This window comes from Protomyctophum parallelum, assembly GCF_964188405.1.
Source record: "Protomyctophum parallelum genome assembly, chromosome: 16".
NCBI lineage: Eukaryota > Metazoa > Chordata > Actinopteri > Myctophiformes > Myctophidae > Protomyctophum > Protomyctophum parallelum.
The window spans coordinates 14,171,803-14,192,002 of record NC_139711.1 but is presented as its reverse complement, the minus strand read 5'-3'; the positions used below and the strand labels follow the sequence as shown (position 1 = coordinate 14,192,002).

At 43.7% G+C, this 20,200-nt stretch overlaps 1 protein-coding gene across 2 annotated transcripts in view; it reads right to left on the bottom strand.

Annotated features, from left to right (window-relative positions):
* Positions 1-32: 32 nt before the first annotated feature.
* LOC310873318 (SLAIN motif-containing protein-like) overlaps positions 33-20,200 on the bottom strand; it is a 35,832-nt gene continuing 15,664 nt past the window's right edge. For both annotated transcript variants that reach the window (XM_083785668.1, XM_083785667.1), the window contains exons 5-12: positions 16,658-16,783; positions 14,014-14,154; positions 12,974-13,076; positions 12,391-12,529; positions 6,335-6,419; positions 5,580-5,723; positions 2,167-2,485; positions 33-1,566 (exon numbers count right to left, since the gene is read on the bottom strand). In XM_083785668.1, the coding sequence (XP_083641794.1) occupies positions 1,512-1,566; positions 2,167-2,485; positions 5,580-5,723; positions 6,335-6,419; positions 12,391-12,529; positions 12,974-13,076; positions 14,014-14,154; positions 16,658-16,783 (1,112 nt within the window). In that variant the 3' untranslated portion in view covers positions 33-1,511. The remainder of the gene's footprint in view (positions 1,567-2,166; positions 2,486-5,579; positions 5,724-6,334; positions 6,420-12,390; positions 12,530-12,973; positions 13,077-14,013; positions 14,155-16,657; positions 16,784-20,200) is intronic.

Genomic DNA, 20,200 nt, shown 5'->3' with positions numbered 1-20,200 from the left:
TGTGTTCAGAATAATAGGCATTTTAGTCAAGGTTCTGGGTTGACTTTATTACTTTTGAAACATCTACATTTCAGAGGCACTCTCCACATGAGGGTGCATAGCTGTCTATAAGGCACAAGGCCTTTTCGTGCATAAACATTTTGTTTATTATTACAGTGGTATCCAAAAGCAAAACACTTTAATTCATATCCAGATATGCAGTAAAAGTGCCTGGACAATGCTTACAGTACCTTTTTCTGTTAAGAGAACATCTCAAATAAGAAATAGTGCTGCATGTGGAATGCACCTTGGCACAATTAATTAAACACGGAAATGTTCTCTTTTCTTCAACAGCAGTTTTGTCATAGACTAAGGGCAGTGTGGTCCCGGAGATGTCGTTGTATTGCCATGTCGGCAAACGGCACAAAAACACAAAATATAACACAAATATAGAAGGAATATCCTAACCTGCAGAAAACGCCACTCAAGAAATGTTAAAACCCACCCACTAACCAGTGAAATATTGGGTGTTGCATTTGGATCATAATGAGTAAGATGCTCCATACATCAAAAGGCGGACGGGGGGAAAACCAAACATGCAACACTCATATTCTTGCTGTCGGGCAGAAACCTTGCGCCTCCATATATCAACTTCTTTTATTAGTTATATTTTGAAAATACATTAATGCCCTACTTTGTAGTGTCAGATTGTCTTGCAAAAGCAGAGAAAATATAGCAGATCTATTTAAGACTTTGAAAGTGTCTAACGTTTTTGAGGGGCAGTAGCCCCTCCAATGTCATGTGGCAGCAGCCAAGTCTATGGTATTTTTGTTTAGAGCACTTATGACGTAAATCATTTGCAAGCCAAGTCTATGGACTTCAATGTTTGTTTAGGCACTAAATGACGACGTAAGACGCCATGTGGCCGATATAAATACAGTGAGCGCCCCTTACTTCACAGTGTGAAGTAAGTGTGATTTTTGTATAAATATTGAAAGGATTAATTAACAAGCTTGTGACTAATAACTCATGACAGTGCTTCTTTTTTACATTTCCTGAAAAGAAACGGCTGTGGACATACGAGGTTTCTGTCAGACAGCGACGACATCACCTTCAGTAAGGTTTCACAGAGAAAATAAAAAGACAAACTGTCCACCACATATCCTTCATTTCAATTACAATAGCCGGACAATGTCATTTACAGTCCTTATTGTCCCTAACAGCTTCTCACTGTTACTAGTGTAAAGTATCGACTGAATTTGACACAAACAAATCTTCTGGGAAGCTCCATATTGGTCCATACAGCAAATGGAGTCTGTGTATCGTGTGCCTCTTCTCCATGTGCAAGTCTGTTGGATGAGAGGTTTTCATGCTCGGGGGAAAGACATTTCAAACAAGTTTGTGTGTAGAGGTGTTTTGCAGCTTGTAGTGCTCCATTCTGAATGGGAGAGGTATTCCAGTACACAGGGCCGCAGTGGTTGTTTGTCCTATTAGGTGAGGTCCAGGTTTCACTCCTTCATCAGTGTTTACACTCAGTAGCAGCCATCCTTCCACGCCTCGTCTGAGATTTTCGTCATCCCCAAAGACCTGTAAATCAAATAAGAAGCTTGACCTGAGATGACGATGACGGACCCCAACCTATACTACAACTGGGACCCCAACCTATACTACAAAAAGTGTTCATTTAACTCTTAAAGTGTTAAAATGGACAAAATGGTTTTTGGTTCACTCGACGCCTCTGTTATGATCGCACCAGAAGAATAATTAGCACAATGCTGGTCGCAATTTCGAACCACGATCAGTGAGGAATATATCTGGTGGTATGTTGTTGCGACCGCAGGTCATCAAACCCTGTACACTCAAGACAATTCCTTCTATTTTTGAATATGTATATTTGTATGTGCCTTTTATTTCAATGTATAAAGCTTTGTTAACACAATCATTCCCGGGATTCCTTCAAAATAGGAGCTCTGGGGTGCCTGAAAGACATGGCCGCTTTTACTCTGAACACCCCCCCATGGAATGTGTTAATGGTACAAGACACCAGGGTTGTGGCTCTTTCAGAGCGGGAACTCTGGGGGGAGGGAGGGGTGAAATGCTCAATTTTTGTATGCTATTTTTGACTCATATGTGACTGAAATTAATAAAGAAACTTTGATGAAAAAAGTATCAATTGTAAGTAGTCACCTCCTGGAGGGCTGTGCAATTCTGCTGCGGGCATTGGGTGACGATGCAACCTGCCCTCTGCCCACCACTGGCCTCCCTGTCCCAGCGGACTGAGCGGAGGCCCTTCCGACCGGGTAGGCCCCTCCTCCTCCTCCGCCGGCAGGGCCCGGTGACTGGACCCTCCGGACGCCTCCTCCCGCCGTCGTCCCCTGGATGACGGGCAGACCCCTGGACTGCTGTCGAGACGCTGCAATGGAGCCCACAGGCGTCATGGCTTTCACCGGAGCCCGGATGGAGAGAGGAGACTGGCCGTTGGCCCGTAGCCGACTGTTAGTCATACCTTTAGGAGCAAAAAAAAGAGCAAGAATATACATTAATGCCCGAGCTATACTTAATTGTTAGCCGGTGTCACGTACTGGAAATAGTGGATCTATGATCTCACAATGCTTGTAGATCTGCTATTTTTGTCACACAACTCAGTTTAAACCAGGCTTAACGGTGCTTATCAACACCCTGAGCGGCATAAACGGAGGTCTCTGTCCTATCAAATAGGTCGATCGCCTCTGGGGTGTTTTGACTACATCTGGCTACTTCCAAAATGGCGTGGAGCAACCTTGAAATAGGTCTTGAAGAAACAAACCGTCCTGATTTAATGGTTACAAATACCCCCGGGCGTTCGGGGACAGGCTGTTTCTTTTAGACAAGTAAGGAAAATATCACACAGTGGCAATTATAGAGGGTATGCGAGTGACATCATCAATACCCGGAAGGTATGCAGGAACGCCTACTGAGTGGCAAAAAAACGACTCATTGACAGCCCATACATCCAAACGGAAAAGTCATATCTGATTGTATTAACGTTAAACTCACTTTGCCACTCACTTTATGCATGCGCATACCCTCTTTAAGTTACCACGCTAAATTATTGTGTGATACAGTAAGGTTTTTCAGACCCAAAATACACATTGGTCCAGGGTAAACTGTTGCAGCCTTCTTTGTCCAAGGTTCACGGCAGGTGCGGCAGAAAAGACTTGCCCTCCACAAAGACTTTAAAGATATCCTTAAGACAATTGTATCATGCTCATAAAGTGCTCTGTGCTCAAAGTGAAAGTTGCAAAAAAGCAGCCAATAGGACGTTGCACTGACGAAGGTCCTATGACTGAAACGTTTACTGCCAGTTTTCCTGAAAATACATATTAACATGAATCCAACATCATATTTGCAAAGATGAGCATTCAATTCACACAACACTCATTATAATAGCACTGTATGAAGGCATCAACACTGCAGCATCACTTGGAGACAACAGACTTCACACTGTATAAGAAAAAGCTGTGGAATACTTTCAATTTTCACAGCGTTCAACAGACATGTTAGCCTAACTAACATGAGCTAGCTTTGAAAGCCCCTCATCAAGTTTCATAGGGGAAAAAAGCAACACAGTTTCACACAATATATGTAGGGGGTCCATGCTTCATTTCTCTCTCAGCTAAGGAGTCGTTTGGCCTGTAAAAACTTTGAACACCCCCTGTTCTGGTCAAACGTTGCATGTGGAGGAGGGGTTACATGTGGAAGGGAAGGGGGTACGTGTGGAGGACTTTTAAACTAGGAATGGTATGGCCTGGTCAGCCTGTAATAACATGCATAAGATCTGGTCATCCCAGCTTACTAAGAGGTTCAAAGTAAAAAATATTTAGGACAACCGTCGAGCCGATTCTACTCTATGGCTCCGAGGCATGGACACTTTATACAAATTAGAGAAACGGCTGGATGGCACTTCTCACCCGCCTTCTAATGAGCGCAACATCTCTCTTGGAAGAGCCACCCATCGACTTCTCTAATATACGGCAACCTTTCCTGTGTTTCTTCACTAGTCTGATCCAGAACACAGAGAGAGCTGATCATGAAGTTATATCTTCCCTTCTCTGGAATCCTGCCTCAAAGCAGACCAGAGGTAGAAAACTGTCGTTCCCTGATGTCATCACTATGGAGTAGGGACACATGCATGAGTAGGCAGGAACTGGGGATGGCAATGAAGGACCGGGAAGTCTGGCGTTGCATTGTGAAATCCATGATCTCGGTCGAAAAATTATGATGACTTCAGGAGGGGGAGGGGGTTATGCATGGAGGGGAAGGGGTTATCTGTGGAGGAGGCGGCGGTGGAGGAAGAGGGGTTACGTGTGGAGGGGGAGTGGGTTACGTGTGGAAGAGGTGTGGTTACGTGTGGAGGGGGAGTGGGTTACGTGTGGAAGAGGTGTGGTTACATGTGGAAGAGGTGGGGTTACATGTGGAAGAGGTGGGGTTACGTGTGGAAGAGGTGGGGTTACGTGTGGAGGGGGAGTGGGTTACGTGTGGAAGAGGTGGGGTTACGTGTGGAAGAGGTGGGGTTACATGTGGAAGAGGTGGGGTTACATGTGGAAGAGGTGGGGTTACGTGTGGAGGTGGGGTTACGTGTGGAAGAGGTGGGGTTACGTGTGGAGGTGGGGTTACGTGTGGAAGAGGTGGGGTTACGTGTGGAAGAGGTGGGGTTACGTGTGGAAGAGGTGGGGTTACATGTGGAAGAGGTGGGGTTACATGTGTAAGAGGTGGGGTTACGTGTGTAAGAGGTGGGGTTACGTGTGTAAGAGGTGGGGTTACGTGTGGAAGAGGTGGGGTTACGTGTGGAAGAGGTGGGGTTACGTGTGGAAGAGGTGGGGTTACGTGTGGAAGAGGTGGGGTTACGTGTGGAAGAGGTGGGGTTACGTGTGGAAGAGGTGGGGTTACGTGTGGAAGAGGTGGGGTTACGTGTGGAGGGGGAGTGGGTTACGTGTGGAAGAGGTGGGGTTACGTGTGGAAGAGGTGGGGTTACATGTGGAAGAGGTGGGGTTACGTGTGGAAGAGGTGGGGTTACGTGTGGAAGAGGTGGGGTTACGTGTGGAGGGGGAGTGGGTTACGTGTGGAAGAGGTGGGGTTACGTGTGGAAGAGGTGGGGTTACATGTGGAAGAGGTGGGGTTACGTGTGGAAGAGGTGGGGTTACGTGTGGAAGAGGTGGGGTTACGTGTGGAAGAGGTGGGGTTACGTGTGGAAGAGGTGGGGTTACATGTGGAAGAGGTGGGGTTACATGTGGAGGAGGTGGGGTTACATGTGGAAGAGGTGGGGTTACGTGTGGAGGTGGGGTTACGTGTGGAAGAGGTGTGGTTACGTGTGGAAGAGGTGGGGTTACGTGTGGAAGAGGTGGGGTTACGTGTGGAAGAGGTGGGGTTACGTGTGGAAGAGGTGGGGTTACGTGTGGAAGAGATGGGGTTACGTGTGGAAGAGGTGGGGTTACGTGTGGAAGAGGTGGGGTTACGTGTGGAAGAGGCAGGGTTACGTGTGGAAGAGGTAGGGTTACGTGTGGAAGAGGTGGGGTTACGTGTGGAAGAGGTAGGGTTACGTGTGGAAGAGGTGGGGTTACCTGTGGAGGGGGAGTGGGTCAAGCGGGACATGCGGTTGCCAGAGCTCTGGAGGTTAGCCTCCATGCTGCGGCTGTTTCGCACTGCTTCCAGGGATCGCAGGCTGGTGCGGGGGGCCAGGTTAGGCATGCTGTGCCTCAACTCCTCTGGAACACGCGCACGGACAGACGCATGGATGGACAGAGACACACACACGTCACATTTGAGTACAGCATAATTGTACACGTGTCTGTTCTTATTATTCCAGTGATGTGTGGTGGTGTTGTTAGTGTTGTGTATTACTTGAATGTGATTGCAGACCGGAGCACATGACTCTAGTTTGAGAACAACGCGCGTGTGTGTGTGTCTCCTAAGTGATGTTAATTTCCCACATCCGCATGGCTGCAATTATGCTCTCGTAACGTGAGAGCAAAATGGCCATGGTGTGAATAGAGTAGTGGTTCTCAAAGTGGGGTCCGGGAACCCCCAGGGTGTTCCAGAGGGTCCCCAGAGTCAAATCAATTAATTGAGTAGCAAAATCCGTTTAACCACTTTAAACTCTATTTTACACTTTGGCCATTTAAAAATAGCTGATTTATAAGCTCACAACTCATCCCATTGTGACACATTGTGATCTTTTCAGATCACAATGATTTTCAAAAATAATCCTGAAAGACTTTAACATCACCTACATAACAGGGCTTCACCAATCTAATGGGGGTGGGGGGAATACAAATAAATACAAATCAATTTGGGGGTCCTGAAAATAGAAGCTTACCCTCGCTCTTGGCGAACTTGAGCAGCTCGGGGCTGGGTCCCTGCAGCGAGCGACGGGGCACTCTGGTGCGTGCCGGTGGATAGCCCTGTCACGATTATAACATTTACATTGACGATTAATTGTCACACAAATAATTGCGATTAACGAGTTAGTTTTTTGCATTGGAAGATTCTTTAGGCTTCGTAGTCACAAATTGCAGCGGGCAAATATGAAAGATAAGATCACTGACACATTTAATAATGTTTAATGGCCCAGGCCGTGGCGTAACGGTCTGGGCACCGGACTGGTAATCCAGTCGCAGTGTGCCGCGGGTTCGACTCCCGAACCCGACACGGCCTTTACTGCATGTCATCCCCCATCTCTCTCCCGTTTCCTGTCAGCCTACTGTCTGTCCCTTAAAAAATCAATAAAAGGCGTAAGCCGCAAAAAAATATCTAAAAATAATAATAATAATGTTTAATAATTGTTTCTTCCAAAAACAATGTACAATATAGCTGCAAGCAGCGATAAGGCGGGACCAAGGAGATAGAGAGAGAGAGACAGAGAGAGAGAGGACAGAGAGTGTGGAGAGAGAGAGAGACAGAGAGAGAGAGAGAGAGAGAAAGAGAGAGAGGGTGGAGACAAAGAGAGAGGGTGGAGACAGAGAGAGAGTGGAGAGAGAGAGCGAGAGAGACAGAGAGGACAGAGTGTGGAGACAGGGACAGAGAGACACAGGGACAGAGTGTGGAGACAGAGAGAGGACAGAGTGTGGAGACAGAGAGAGGACAGAGAGTGAGAGAGTGAGGAGACAGTGAGAGGACATAGAGAGGACAGAGAGTGTGGAGACAGAGAGGACAGAGAGTGTGGAGACAGAGAGAGGACAGAGAGTGTGGAGACAGAGAGAGGACAGAGAGTGTGGAGACAGAGAGAGGACAGAGTGTGGAGACAGAGAGAGGACAGAGAGTGTGGAGACAGAGAGAGGACAGAGAGTGTGGAGACAGAGAGAGGACAGAGAGAGGACATAGAGAGGACAGAGAGTGTGGAGACATTGAGAGGACAGAGAGTGTGGAGACATTGAGAGGACAGAGAGTGTGGAGACAGAGAGAGGACAGAGATTGTGGAGACATTGAGAGGACAGAGAGTGTGGAGACATTGAGAGGACAGAGAGTGTGGAGACAGAGAGAGGACAGAGAGTGTGGAGACATTGAGAGGACAGAGAGTGTGGAGACAGAGAGAGGACAGAGTGTGGAGACAGAGAGAGGACAGAGTGTGGAGACAGTGAGAGGACAGAGTGTGGAGACAGTGAGAGGACAGAGTGTGGAGACAGAGAGAAGACAGAGTGTGGAGACAGAGAGAGGACAGAGTGTGGAGACATTGAGAGGACAGAGAGTGTGGAGACAGAGAGAGGACAGAGTGTGGAGACAGAGAGAGGACAGAGTGTGGAGACAGAGAGAGAGGGTGGAGACAAAGAGAGGGTGGAGACAGAGAGAGAGTGGAGAGAGAGCGAGAGAGACAGAGTGTGGAGACAGTGAGAGGACAGAGTGTGGAGACAGTGAGAGGACAGAGTGTGGAGACAGTGAGAGGACAGAGTGTGGAGACAGTGAGAGGACAGAGTGTGGAGACAGAGAGATGACAGAGAGTGTGGAGACAGAGAGATGACAGAGAGTGTGGAGACAGAGAGAGGACAGAGTGTGGAGACAGAGAGAGGACAGAGTGTGGAGACAGAGAGAGGACAGAGTGTGGAGACAGAGAGAAGACAGAGAGTGTGGAGACAGTGAGAGGACAGAGTGTGGAGACAGAGAGAGGACAGAGAGTGTGGAGACAGAGAGAGGACAGAGAGTGTGGAGACAGTGAGAGGACAGAGTGTGGAGACAGTGAGAGGACAGAGTGTGGAGACAGAGAGAGGACAGAGTGTGGAGACAGAGAGAGGACAGAGTGTGGAGACATTGAGAGGACAGAGAGTGTGGAGACAGAGAGAGGACAGAGTGTGGAGACAGAGAGAGGACAGAGTGTGGAGACAGAGAGAGGACAGAGTGTGGAGACAGAGAGAGGACAGAGTGTGGAGACAGAGAGAGGACAGAGAGAGGACAGAGAGTGTGGAGACAGAGAGAGGACAGAGTGTGGAGACAGAGAGAGGACAGAGAGTGTGGAGACAGAGAGAGGACAGAGTGTGGAGACAGTGAGAGGACAGAGTGTGGAGACAGTGAGAGGACAGAGTGTGGAGACAGAGAGAGGACAGAGTGTGGAGACAGAGAGAGGACAGAGTGTGGAGACAGTGAGAGGACAGAGTGTGGAGACAGTGAGAGGACAGAGTGTGGAGACAGAGAGAAGACAGAGTGTGGAGACAGAGAGAGGACAGAGTGTGGAGACATTGAGAGGACAGAGAGTGTGGAGACAGAGAGAGGACAGAGTGTGGAGACAGAGAGAGGACAGAGTGTGGAGACAGAGAGAGGACAGAGAGTGTGGAGACAGTGAGAGGACAGAGTGTGGAGACAGAGAGAGGACAGAGAGTGTGGAGACAGAGAGAGGACAGAGTGTGGAGACAGTGAGAGGACAGAGTGTGGAGACAGTGAGAGGACAGAGAGTGGACAGAGAGTGTGGAGACAGTGAGAGGACAGAGTGTGGAGACAGAGAGAGGACAGAGTGTGGAGACAGAGAGAGGACAGAGAGAGGACAGAGAGTGTGGAGACAGAGAGAGGACAGAGTGTGGAGACAGAGAGAGGACAGAGAGTGTGGAGACAGAGAGAGGACAGAGTGTGGAGACAGTGAGAGGACAGAGTGTGGAGACAGTGAGAGGACAGAGTGTGGAGACAGAGAGAGGACAGAGTGTGGAGACAGAGAGAGGACAGAGTGTGGAGACAGTGAGAGGACAGAGTGTGGAGACAGTGAGAGGACAGAGTGTGGAGACAGAGAGAAGACAGAGTGTGGAGACAGAGAGAGGACAGAGTGTGGAGACATTGAGAGGACAGAGAGTGTGGAGACAGAGAGAGGACAGAGTGTGGAGACAGAGAGAGGACAGAGTGTGGAGACAGAGAGAGGACAGAGAGTGTGGAGACAGTGAGAGGACAGAGTGTGGAGACAGTGAGAGGACAGAGAGTGGACAGAGAGTGTGGAGACAGTGAGAGGACAGAGTGTGGAGACAGAGAGAGGACAGAGAGAGGACAGAGAGTGTGGAGACAGAGAGAGGACAGAGTGTGGAGACAGAGAGAGGACAGAGAGTGAGAGAGTGAGGAGACAGTGAGAGGACATAGAGAGGACAGAGAGTGTGGAGACAGAGAGGACAGAGAGTGTGGAGACAGAGAGAGGACAGAGAGTGTGGAGACAGAGAGAGGACAGAGAGTGTGGAGACAGAGAGAGGACAGAGTGTGGAGACAGAGAGAGGACAGAGAGTGTGGAGACAGAGAGAGGACAGAGAGTGTGGAGACAGAGAGAGGACAGAGAGAGGACATAGAGAGGACAGAGAGTGTGGAGACATTGAGAGGACAGAGAGTGTGGAGACATTGAGAGGACAGAGAGTGTGGAGACAGAGAGAGGACAGAGATTGTGGAGACATTGAGAGGACAGAGAGTGTGGAGACATTGAGAGGACAGAGAGAGTGGAGACAGTGAGAGGACAGAGTGTGGAGACAGTGAGAGGACAGAGAGTGGAGACAGAGAGAGGACAGAGAGTGTGGAGACAGTGAGAGGACAGAGTGTGGAGACAGAGAGAGGACAGAGAGTGTGGAGACAATGAGAGGACAGAGTGTGGAGACAGAGAGAGGACAGAGAGTGTGGAGACAGTGAGAGGACAGAGTGTGGAGACAGTGAGAGGACAGAGTGTGGAGACAGAGAGAGGACAGAGTGTGGAGACAGTGAGAGGACAGAGTGTGGAGACAGTGAGAGGACAGAGTGTGGAGACAGTGAGAGGACAGAGTGTGGAGACAGAGAGAGGACAGAGTGTGGAGACAGAGAGAGGACAGAGTGTGGAGACAGTGAGAGGACAGAGTGTGGAGACAGTGAGAGGACAGAGTGTGGAGACAGAGAGAGGACAGAGAGTGTGGAGACAGAGAGAGGACAGAGAGTGTGGAGACAGTGAGAGGACAGAGAGAGGACAGAGAGAGTGGAGACAGAGAGAGGACAGAATACACTTATTACACTATTACACTTATTACACTATTACACTACTATTACACTATTAGACTTATTACACTATTACACTACTATTACACTATTAGACTTATTACACTATTACACTATTACACTACTATTACACTATTACACTACTATTACACTAATTCACTAATATTACACTATTACACTATTACACTAAATACACTTATTACACTTATTACACTATTACACTACTATTACACTATTACACTATTAGACTTATTACACTATTACACTACTATTACACTATTACACTATTAGACTTATTACACTATTACACTACTATTACACTATTACTATTATTACACTTATTACACTATTACACTTATTACACTATTACACTACTATTACACTATTACACTTATTACACTATTACACTACTATTACACTATTACACTATTACACTTATTACACTATTACACTATTAGACTTATTACAATATTACACTATTACACTTATTACACTACTATTACACTTATTACACTACTATTACACTTATTGCACTATTACACTATTAGACTTATTACACTATTACACTACTATTACACTATTACACTATTAGACTTTTAACAATATTACACTATTACACTTATGTTACACTATTACACTACTATTACACTAATAGTACACTATTACAAATTTAGACTTATTACACTATTACACTACTATTACACTAATTACACTATTACACTTATTACACTATTACACTACTATTACACTTAGTACACTTATTACACTTATTACACTATTACACTATTAGACTTATTACACTATTACACTACTATTACACTAATTACACTATTACACTTATTACACTATTACACTACTATTACACTTATTACACTTATTACACTTATTACACTATTACAAATGTAGACATAATACACAATTTCACTATTAAACTATTGCACTACTTTTACACTATTACACTTATTACACTATTACACTATTACACTAAATACACTTATTACACTATTAGACTTATTACTCTATTACAGTTACTAGTATCTCTATTAGAGAGAGAGATAGATATAGAGATAGATATAGAGATAGAGAGAGAGAGAGAGAGAGAGAGAGAGAGAGAGAGAGAGAGCAATATGCACAAATAAGAATGTCGCTAACCGGATTTGAACCAGTGACCTTGTGGTCCATAGGTGAGAGCTCTACCGACTGAGCTAAGCAGACTCTGTCAGTTGACTCATTCTATACAGTAACATGCAGTATAGGTATTAGCTCTGCCAACCGTATTTGGAAGACGTATTGGTTGCATGAGAGGTTTCACAAGACAACATTTTATTATTGGGTCATAAAAACTTCATTTTTTCACTTAAAAGAAATCTGTTACGATTTTTTGTTCGTATAAGTCCAAAGTTCAAGTGTAGACGTTTTTGTGCATTTTGATCAAAGATTCTGGGAGAAGATACATTTTAACTGTTTTTCATATATTTCAAATTAGTGGGTAATCTAAAGGTCAGAGGTCAAAAGTCAGAATATGGAAGTTGTTCGGCATGAGGAGACACATAAGTGTATCAAAGTGTCATTGCCAACGGTCAAACGGTTCATGAGATATGTACATTCAAAGTTTGCATTTTCAACTTAATTTTCAATTTCAGTGCTATAGCGCCACCATTTGGCCAATGGTCATGGGCTTCGCATAGTCACCGTTTGGCATGGCCCTCTACCAGATTACCGAGTTTCACAAAAAGCGACTGCACGGTTCAGTCAGAACAGCTATTTTTGGCGGAAGAAGAAGAAGGAGAAGAAAAAAAACTACAAAAACAAGAAGTGACCAAAGTCACTGCGTGTCTTCTTGGTCCCTTAAAAATAGCGGAAATAGTTGCTTGCGGATTTTCATTTCCTTTTTTCTTTTTTAATGTATGGACATTTTTCAACATGGAAAGGACTATTTAATAATGGTGCCAGGCCTACCTGGCCGTGGTTGGAGGTGGAGGGAGAGAGGCAGCGCGGCGAGCCCAGCGGGGACGGTGTGAAGCGATGGCGGCGCTGTGGCAGCGAGCAGCACTCGTCCTCTTCGTCCTCCAGGCTGAAGCTGTCAAACTCCTGGTCGCTGGAAGGCAGGGTTATAGAGCAGTGGTTTTCAACCCTTTTCATATCAAGGCCAAGTATTGCAGCAGATGTTTAACATAATTTAACTCTTGGGAGTGTAAAATGAAACCAAATGGACCCGGAAGACTAAAAGACTATGGTTTTTCAGAAGACTAAATAGGACTAAGACTAAATGGTGTGTTATTCAAAAGATTAAGACTAAATCAAAATATTCTGAAAAAATGTAACACTGAAAATAAGTCTACGGTGGATTTTTATGAAACAAAAAAAGTAGAAAGAGGATAATTCAAGCTTTCCATACAGCTACAGTAGAAGTTGTTCAATACATTTTTTGACTTTTCTGTTTGGAAGTATGGGCTGAACACTAAAACACTAAATTAAAACTAAGCCTTTAAAAACATCAATACAAATAAAATAAAACTATGATATAAAAAACTATAATAACCTGTAGGTCCCGCCGCCTCCTCGCCGCAGGGACTGCAGCGAGGCACAGGAGCTGCGGCGTGACGCAGACGCAGAGTTGGACGTAGCGTAGTCCTGCCTCAGACCTGAGAGACAAACAAAGTTAAACACACAATACATGGGAGACCAATACTGTACACATGCGGCTGCCCCTAGTGGCTAAACTGCTAATCGTGTCAACTAGGGCTGTCTATTTTGTCACCGTCGGGTGGAAAGTAAAACCTTGTAAATCTAAATGAAAACCATTCCTTTGTTTAATCATGTGTCGGACTTAATGACTGTAGGACTCTTGGTATGTTGGAAAACAAATGCCTGCACCCAATTCACGACCCGACATGAAATATGGAGATATGAGGTTTCTGCCTGACCGAAACAATTTTCTTAACCATTATTCTATACATTACATTTTTGATTAATCATCGTTACAAAACCTCCGACTGACTTCATATTTCCTTATCAGCCGCCCGTGTAGTCTTTAGACTCTGGGGTAGCCGCACTTTGCAACACTAGATTTATTAATCTAGAGTTGCAACACCAGTCACTGACAGCCCATACACCATGTATTAAACAACGTTAAACTCACCAACATTGCACCTGTACAAAAAGCTTGAATTATCCTCTTTCTATCTGCCAAGTGTTTAATAAAAATCCACATGCTATTATGATCTACTTTCAAATTCTGTCACTACATTCCATTTCGAGTTTGGAAGCGCTCCATGGAAATCACTCACCACCAGTTCTGAAATGGCACATAATGCAGAAGGCAGCAGGACGTTGCGTTATTAAAAACAAGCACTTTCAACACTTGCATTGCATTTCTTGACAGAAAGCATCGCATAACATGTCTCCGGTGGATGTTGTTGTCGGTGAGTTTAGTGCAAACAGATAGGACTTTTCTGTTTGGATGTATGGGCTGTCAATGGCTGGTGTTGCAAATCTAGTGTTGCAAATTGTAGCTCGACTCTGGAAAGTATCTATGGTTTCTGTGGCGAACGTGACATGCGAGGCACGGCGACTACTCACTCTCCTCTTGCAGGCGAGCCATGATCTGCACGTCGGTGAGGTCCGCAAGCTTGTATCCCATGGAGATGGAGTCATCCGACGTACTGAGCTCGCTGTCGATGGACGACTGTGAGCTCAGGGCAGAGTGCACGCCCATCAAACCTGAAACCCAAACAACCTCCACTTTAGACAAACGGCATCTTGTTTCACTTCAAATGTAATCCGAAAAACAAAATCCCACCCCACCCGACTTCTTTGGCGTATGAGACTTGTAAATGTGAGTAGGAATCAGCTACATGTATGTCTGTCTGACAGTGAGCTATGGCCTGCGTTTGAATAAATATGTTCTTTTTGCAGTCCAGTAGAAATGCAAAGATTTTGGGTCCGGGGCCGATTCATTTTGGAAGATTCCTAGACCATTGATTAGCAAAACAATGCTAACTTTAAAATCAATAATGCATAATTTCCGGTACTGCTGTCGTCAAAGTCAAATAATGGCTGATGTTATATGTCTGGCTCAAGACACTTTGTCTTCACTGCCAGCTGAGCCTATCAGCATTAATCTGGAATGTCCTTGTCTGGTGATAATGCACATGGCTGTATGCAAAGTCTGCCTTCCAGGCCTGTCCGTCTGTCTGTCTGTCTGTCTGTCTGCCAGGCCTGCCTGTCTGTCTGCAAGGCCTGTGTCTGTCTGTCTGAACACAACACACATCCATAGCACTGGGTGACAACATAACATCCAGAGGCATTTGGTTATGTAAAATATTAAACAAGGTCACCCTCACAACTCACAAGCCAAGCAACAAGTCCACAGGTTCATGCAAAGATTGGTTATTTAAAGAGTTTGCACAGCAACACTATCGTTGGTTTTGCACAGTGAATATTAGGGATGTGCACGGCTAGTCAACTATTGTATAAACACTTCTGTCCCTGATAATCGTATGCTAAATACTAGCCAGCTGTTAAACTATTATTTATTGTCATCAATTTAGTGTAAAACATGCTTTTATTCTAGAAGGGATTTTTTTGTTTGTAATTAACATCCCACATCATCATCCCACGTCATCGCAGCTCCATTTCCACTTCCTGAAGTGGCAACTTATTTCCCTGAGTTACTCTGAGCAATCATCAGTAGTGTAAAGTAACTAAGTACATTTACTTAAGTACAATTTTGAAGATTTCCAAATTTCCAGTACTTTTACTTTCTACTCCACTACATCTTGTGTACATTTTGAATTCTTGACTTTTACTTGTAACAGAGTATTTCTACATGACAGTACCAACACTTTTAGTTAAGTAAAAAAATGTGAGTACTTTTTTCCACCACTGGCAATCATCACAGCATTGTAGAGTGAAGGCTGCCCACACGTACATTTAGAAAGACAAAAAAAACTAATACATTCTTTCCCCAAGTAAATTTAATAGGCTAGAATACATGGCAATTTCACCTTTTCAAGTAGGATATTTCATGTGTGTCAGTTAACAAGACTCAACTCGAACCATTGTAGTATTTTCTGTCGTATTATAATAGTATGCATCTCGGGTGTTTTAGTTGATTATTTATATTTGTTTGATCAGGGCTTGTGATTAATTGTCATATGCCCTACTTTTAGGCGGCATTTAAAATATGATTTAATTCCCAAATGGCTTTTGTATACCGGTAGTAGTTTTTCGAATGTTGCCCTGCTTTTACACCAACCGTGTACTAATATGTACAATATGTATAAGAACGTGGGTCGCAGTGCACATCCCTAGTGTCCATAACACAGGTGCAAAGTATTTATAACCAATACGGCCACAAAGCCAAGCTCACCGATATCATTATCATAGCTCAGTAATTCACCACACACGCATGCAATCACGCTCACACACCACACACACACATCTAGTATCCTGAATGCCATCTCCAACATTCCCTTGTTACTCTGCAGATCCAATCAGAACAGTGATTCTCAAACTCGTTTTCATTTCCAGGACCACCACAATGATATGAGTTGATACCACCCTGGGCCCCGGAGGATTAACACTGTTTTTATACTGTCAAAATCTGAAGTGTTAAACTATCAATAAACCCACAGGGGGGGACCGCCATGGGTCTTACTTTAACTCTGACAGTTGATTTAACTGTCAGAGTTAATTATTAAACACAGAGGATCCCAGAGAGACCCAGATCTAAAAATGGTCTTCAAATGAGGGTCCGTGGCATGAAAGGGAAGAGGTTGAGAAACCACTGCTTTATAGAACACATTAGTGCATGTAACTTTTTTCAATGCAGTTACAGCACAGATGTTGTGCAGAGCAGAGGTTGAACAGCACAGTGTTAATTAGGGCTGCAACTGTCCAATATCTTTTCAGCCTTTTGATTAATCGAGAAGTTTAATTTCATACTGTACAAGTGTACATCAACGAGCTGATTAACTTCCTAAGTGTAATGTTATACTTTGTCACACAACGGTACCGTGAAAATAGCTAATCTACAAAGATCAGATATTTTCACCATTTCTGAAATGTTTTGCCTATAATAAGATACCCGAAATAGGGTTTCTTTCATTTGCAATAGATTTAAAGTTACATATGATCAATTACTGTATTTTCTACAATTGATTAAATGGATGACGTTGGGTTTCATTGTTGCACCCGCAGTGTTAATCTCATCATGCCATACCTGAGTTGCCACAGGTTAGTAGGGTGGATTTGTTAGTTGATTTGTGGTACCCAGGGGAGGTCAGGCCTGAGCTGTGGTTGAGGGCATCCCCCGAGGGACTGCTGTACATGTTCCTCCAACGGGATGCTGCAGGGGACAGGACAGGACAATGTTAATTTAGTTGACTAATAGACTAAGGTTTTGATATTTAGTCGACTAAGACTACTAGACTAAACAATTTCAGATGACTAAATAGCACTAAAAACTAAATGGTGTTTTATTCAAAAGACTAGGACTACATCATAATTTGCTGTAAAAATCAGGACAGGACAAGACACACATTAAAATAAGCTCCTGAGTTATATTTTAAAGTAAAAATAAAATAAAATAAACGTAATGACACAAGAAGAAATCAATGTAATTTATGTATTAAAGGTGACGACATCAGTAATGCATCCCTCAAATATCTATGCCAGAAATAGCCGATCAACATAAGCTCACAACGCGTTGTCACTGGGAACTTGTAGAGCTTTTATTTTAGGCAAATGTTCCACGCAGTATAGGCATTTAACTCCTTCAGCGCCACCTGGTGGTCACCAGTTTAGGCTCTGAGTGCCCATTATAAAGAAAGAAAGAATTTGTAATTCTATTATGCATGTAATGTGCATGTCATCACCTGTACCCCATTTTAGAGGAATTTTCTAAATATGGATGAAAAAAGAAAAAAAAATCAAGACGTCTTAACGCCCGTGGCATCCATTACAAAGTCGGCAATAAGACGGGATAACATCCCTGGCACTTAAACAGTTTTAATAGGGCTCAAATGATCAAACACTACAGTATATTCTTAATTTACCGGGCCCCTCAGGGGTCTGTGCTTGGCCCTCTCCCTCTACAGCAAATTTCTTCACTGCAGCGATGCGTCATCAACTCGTAAATCCTCTATTTTCTCCAAATGTTTGCGCCAGAACTAGGGATCATGTGGTTAAGTATGTCATGATGACGCGTGTCGGGTACATTGTACCTTGTGTTGAATCGGTGAGAAGTTGGGAACAAAACTTCGAGTGAATACCAGACGACTCACCCCTTTACCAACTCAACCCCGCGAAAAGTGTTAATGTAGTTATTAACAGTTAATTTAGTATTTCCTTCCGTCTCTGAAATTATCTTGTATACATATTTATTTGATTGTATAGTAGTCATCTCTATAGTCATCTCATAATTACATGAGACAGAGACGGTGACTGATAAATTAAGCACTTTACTTAATTTCGTTTTATTAAACACATCCATGTAGCCCATGTTTGTAATTGCATCATCATGCTATTATGCCCGTGGATATACAGAGTGAACTTAACAATGATAAATTAATATGATAATACCTTTTATATAATCACCAACATGAATTATGTTTGTTATTTACAGCTAGGTGGCAAAATGGAAAAAGGGCGACCTTTGAGTTACCCTTTGAGTTGGATGCACAGAACCATAAAAGAAACCCCACACACCTTTTAGGTAGGTCATTTCATAATGCCAGAACAGGTCCTATTTTTGACATAAAGTAGAGCTCCGCGATGAGGGCATAATGTTCCTTACGTACACCACTACACCTGTTGGAAAGCACCTTCATTGTTAGCTGTACATCGATGTGTGAATGCCACAGTGCTGGCAGGCATCACTGGTGGAAAGTAACATGAGTACATTTACACACTTTAAGTACTGTACTTAACACATTGTATGCTAGAGTTTTCTATTTGCTCAGGCTTGCTGGTGCTAAGCGATTAACATTGGACTTTTGAACTTTTTAGGGGCCCACAGCGAGGGGCCTCTTATAGCTAGAATCACATCGCATAAATAAAAAGTAGGCCAAACATGTCCACTTCAATTTAAAAAAAAAATTATGATTCTACCATCTTCCATTCTGGAGATATTGACCTTTTTCTAAAACCTGCTTTTGAAGGCACGCTGCTCGCTTGAAAAAACAGCAGAGATATGGAAGGTTGAAGTTGACAGACATTGACAGACAGATATAAAAATGAACACAAATAATATCATATACATACTACACACTGAATGAAAGCCCTGAATGTCTACTTTTAGGAGGAAAACAAATACACATGGTCCCATGTATAGTTTGTCAGTGAGCAGTGCAATGTTGCGCAACATTGCACTGCTCACTTCACAGGGGTGTGATTTTCATTATTATTACAGTAGAAGTATTTTTCTTATGAAAGCAGAGAGTCTTCTGTTTCATACGGTATATAGTATGTACATTTCGCTATAGGCCTTATTTTGTGAATAATAGTTCTTCTGGTCCATGCATTTTCTGAAATCCTCTCTGGTGGGCGCAAGCTGCATTCAATAGCCAATTACTGACAAACTATATTTGTATATATTTGTATATTTGTTTTCCTCCTAAAAGTAGACATTCAGGGCTTTCATTCAGTGTGTAGTATGTATATGATAATAATTTATTTATGTTTATATCTGCCTGTCAATCTCTGTGACTTTAAACCTTTATAACTCGCTATGATAACTTCATGAGGAAATGCTCACTTCACAGGGGTGTGATTTTTATTATTATTACAGTATTAGTTTTTTTCTTATGAAAGCAGAGGGTCTTCTGTTTCATACGGTATATAATATGTACATGTCGCTATAGGCCTTATTTTGTGAATAATAGTTGGACCTGAACAACTGCATTCAATAGCCTGACAAACTGTACATGGGATCAATATTATGTATTTGTTTTCCTCCTAAAAGTAGACAATTAGAGCTTTCATTCAGTGTGTAGTATGTATATGACAATAATTTATTTATGTTTATTTTTATATCTGCCTTCAGAACGATAGTATAACGGTGAGATGCGTTACTGGATCGGTGAGTTTAGTGGTTGAGGTTGACATGTCTGGACATGTTTGAGGAAAGAAGCACAGGAGAGAGAGATGATCAAATAACTGGCTGCTTTGTTGGACAACGCTATCTTCACTTTGTTTGGGCAAAGAAGCAGAGATCAGCGATGGAAAAGAGTTTTATCCACGGCAGATAAGTAATGACGTATTATCGAGGGACCGCCATGATCAACTAACTGCCTGGGACCGAGGCTACGTTGTCACCAGCCAATGCAGCCATCGCTATCCGTTGTGTGATTGTAGCCTTTTTATTCATTATAATTGCAGTGATAAGACCTATATCACAGCCGGGCGTCTCTCTCGATACCGTGGATATAGCCTACACCCTACATCCACAATCACACAACGGATAGCGATGATGGCTGCATTGGCTGACGAAGACGTAGGCAGTAAGTTGATCATGGCGGTCCTTCGATAATACGTCATTACTTATCTGCCGTGGATATAAAGCTCTTTTCCATCGCTGATCGTGCTTCTTGCCCAAACAAACAAAGTGAAGACGCGATGGCGATACACACAACGGATAGCGATGGCTGGTGAAGACTGAAGACGTAGCCAGGCAGTTAGTTGATCATGGCGTGTGCCGTGTGCGTGTTGAAAACGTTATGAAATGGCGATCGTTGAAGATTATTCTTGGTTTATATACTGGCAG